At 30.9% G+C, this 2,566-nt stretch overlaps 1 protein-coding gene across 1 annotated transcript in view; it reads right to left on the bottom strand.

Moving 5' to 3' along the window:
• Positions 1-2,566, bottom strand: part of LOC106464527 (protein transport protein Sec24A-like) — a 64,405-nt gene that overhangs the window by 33,596 nt on the left and 28,243 nt on the right. The window contains 1 exon segment of the mRNA XM_022392258.1: positions 2,175-2,277. Coding sequence (XP_022247966.1) covers positions 2,175-2,277 — 103 coding nt within the window.

Genomic DNA, 2,566 nt, shown 5'->3' with positions numbered 1-2,566 from the left:
AAAAATTCTTTACACTATAGGATATCTAAATAATTCTCTTTTCTTGTCAAAATCTGCTAAGGCTGATTCAATTACTTTATAATCCAATTGACAAGACAAATTATTTTTCTCTACTCTTATCATAATAGTATCAGTAAATAATTCACTTATGTTTCCAAAATTATATCCAAAGCATTAAATAATTGTATCCTTTTCATCAAAGTCCACAAAGACAGGTTCAATTACTTTAGAACACCCTTTGACAAGACAGGCTATTCTCCTTATCTCTATCAAACTCACTTTAAAGTATCACCTGTTATGGCTAAACTACCAGTCACTCAGTCTAGATCTGTCTAATTATTTCTCACTTAACTTTTCTCTACTTTCTTCTCTTTTTTATTTGTACTCACTTGGTAACCTATATATAACTATGCGACACTAAAATGGAACAATAATCAGTTAAGATAACAAGAAAAACACTGATGATTCGAGTAACGTGATGTCAACAATATTAATAAAGCCTAATCAATGTAATTGCAAACACAAAGTATGACTCTTACAGAGTTACGTAGCGAAGTTTGTCACAACTAACACTTCTAAAACAATCAATCTTCAACACTCTTGTCATGAAAACAAAACAATCATTAAATATTATGTCACCAAATAAAACTAAATAATAACGCTTAAACTGTAAGTCACATATCCTACAGAGTGTGAACCATTACAGATAATACATAATGGCTCAACATTACAGTCAATACTCTTACCATTACAGATAGAATATTGACAGGATTCATGAAAAATCTAAATGGTTTGGAAGTATATAGCTGCATAGGATATTTTAACTTGGAAAGAATTTTCTCCTCTTGAGGAACTTAAGGCATTATGGGGTAACTTTGATGAAAGTAAAAGAAACTCTCTGTCTTTAGGCTCACATGTTTTGGCTAGTATAGTTTGCAAGCCCCTCTGGGCAAAGAAAGATAATATTTTCCACATAGATGTGTCAGGTATGGAATGGAAGATAGAGAATGAAGGCACTTGTGGTTGTTAAAATAAGGTGATGAAAAAACATGAGTATAGTCTTTGGTTTGGGGCATCTTCAAAGTCTTGCTCAAGATTTTGAAGGTTAAAACATCCATGAGGTTATAGTGAAATGCACAGTCCACTGACCTCACAAACAAAAAGAGTTCTACAAAGGTTCATATATCTATGTCAATGTTTTGAAGAAACACTATGCCCAATCACATGACACCAGATACAAAAGAAGTCAAATGGATGTGCCCAATTGATTAGCCATTATTGAGCAGTCAACTGACTCAATGGGGGAGGCCAGATTCAAATTTCTACAGAAATTACACTTAATCCTGGTGTCAATCAAATTAAATGATCCTTCCCTTCTTCAGATAACACAGATAAATGTTCATATTTCAGAAGAGGTAAGCTGCACAAGCTTATCCTTCCCTACGAGGTTTATTCACCATAAACACTATTGCACATGAAATTAAAGTTGTATACAAAGATCATAAGATAAAAAAGAAAACTTCTAAACAGAGAGATAACGGATAGATATATATCCATGAACAAAGTTGAGTCCTCACCAAACACTGAAACTACAAGAAATTGAGTGAAAAGTACTGTTTTCAATGAGGATGTAGTACATGAGATGGAAAACTAGCAACAAAGACCAAAAGTTAACCTTACCTAAATGGAAATCTCAAATTATTATAAAAGTCTGAGAATAAAGCACTATTTAAATGCAACAGTACTTGTTTGTTAAAAAAAAGGAATACGAGCATCATTATAACAACAAAAATCAGATTATATCGCTGATATACAACTCTTCCAGGCCCATGTTTATTTTGAAGACAGCCAAAGGAAACCACCAATGCCAGACTTAAAAAAATTAATGCTATAATGGGAGAAATACACCACCCCTTCCACTATTTTGAGACATAAAAGCCAAACCATTCAATCCATACATAGAGAAAAACCCAGGAGGGATATGATTCTGAATGGAACTGAAATAAAAAAGTGAAAGTGGTCAGTTAAAATTTTCCAATTTGTAAATTATCAGAAAGTTTGAAAAAAATTATACTTCGCCAAATTAATATTACTGTAACAATATTTTTTGTCGAAAGAAGTCTGTATAAAATACTGAACTGTTGTTTCATTATGAATATTCAATAATTACTTACATTAAGGTCTCTGAAAGGATGAATGAGGATTCCAAAGGGTAATCGAGATTTTTGAAGCAGTGAATGAGTCTCTGGAATTTTTGTTAGAGTACATCTGAAAATGCTGTTAAAAGAATATAAACTATTTTAGAAACAAACTTTGATATTAATTATAAAATTTTCAAGAAAACAAACAGTCATCTGAATTGTGTAAAAAAACAAATGTGAAGATTGCAAGTAACTCTGTCAAAGTAATACTCTTAGCTAAAAACAAAATAAATGCAATGATAAAACATCAAAACTCCAAATTATTCATACCAATGAAAAGGTCTTTGTGACAGATTTATTATTATTATTTTAATATCAATTGTTTAGTTTAAATTAAATTAAATTATTTAATAAATAGTACATAA

This window comes from Limulus polyphemus, unplaced genomic scaffold (genome assembly GCF_000517525.1).
Source record: "Limulus polyphemus unplaced genomic scaffold, Limulus_polyphemus-2.1.2 Scaffold1676, whole genome shotgun sequence".
NCBI lineage: Eukaryota > Metazoa > Arthropoda > Merostomata > Xiphosura > Limulidae > Limulus > Limulus polyphemus.
This window is presented reverse-complemented; position numbering and strand designations above follow the sequence as displayed.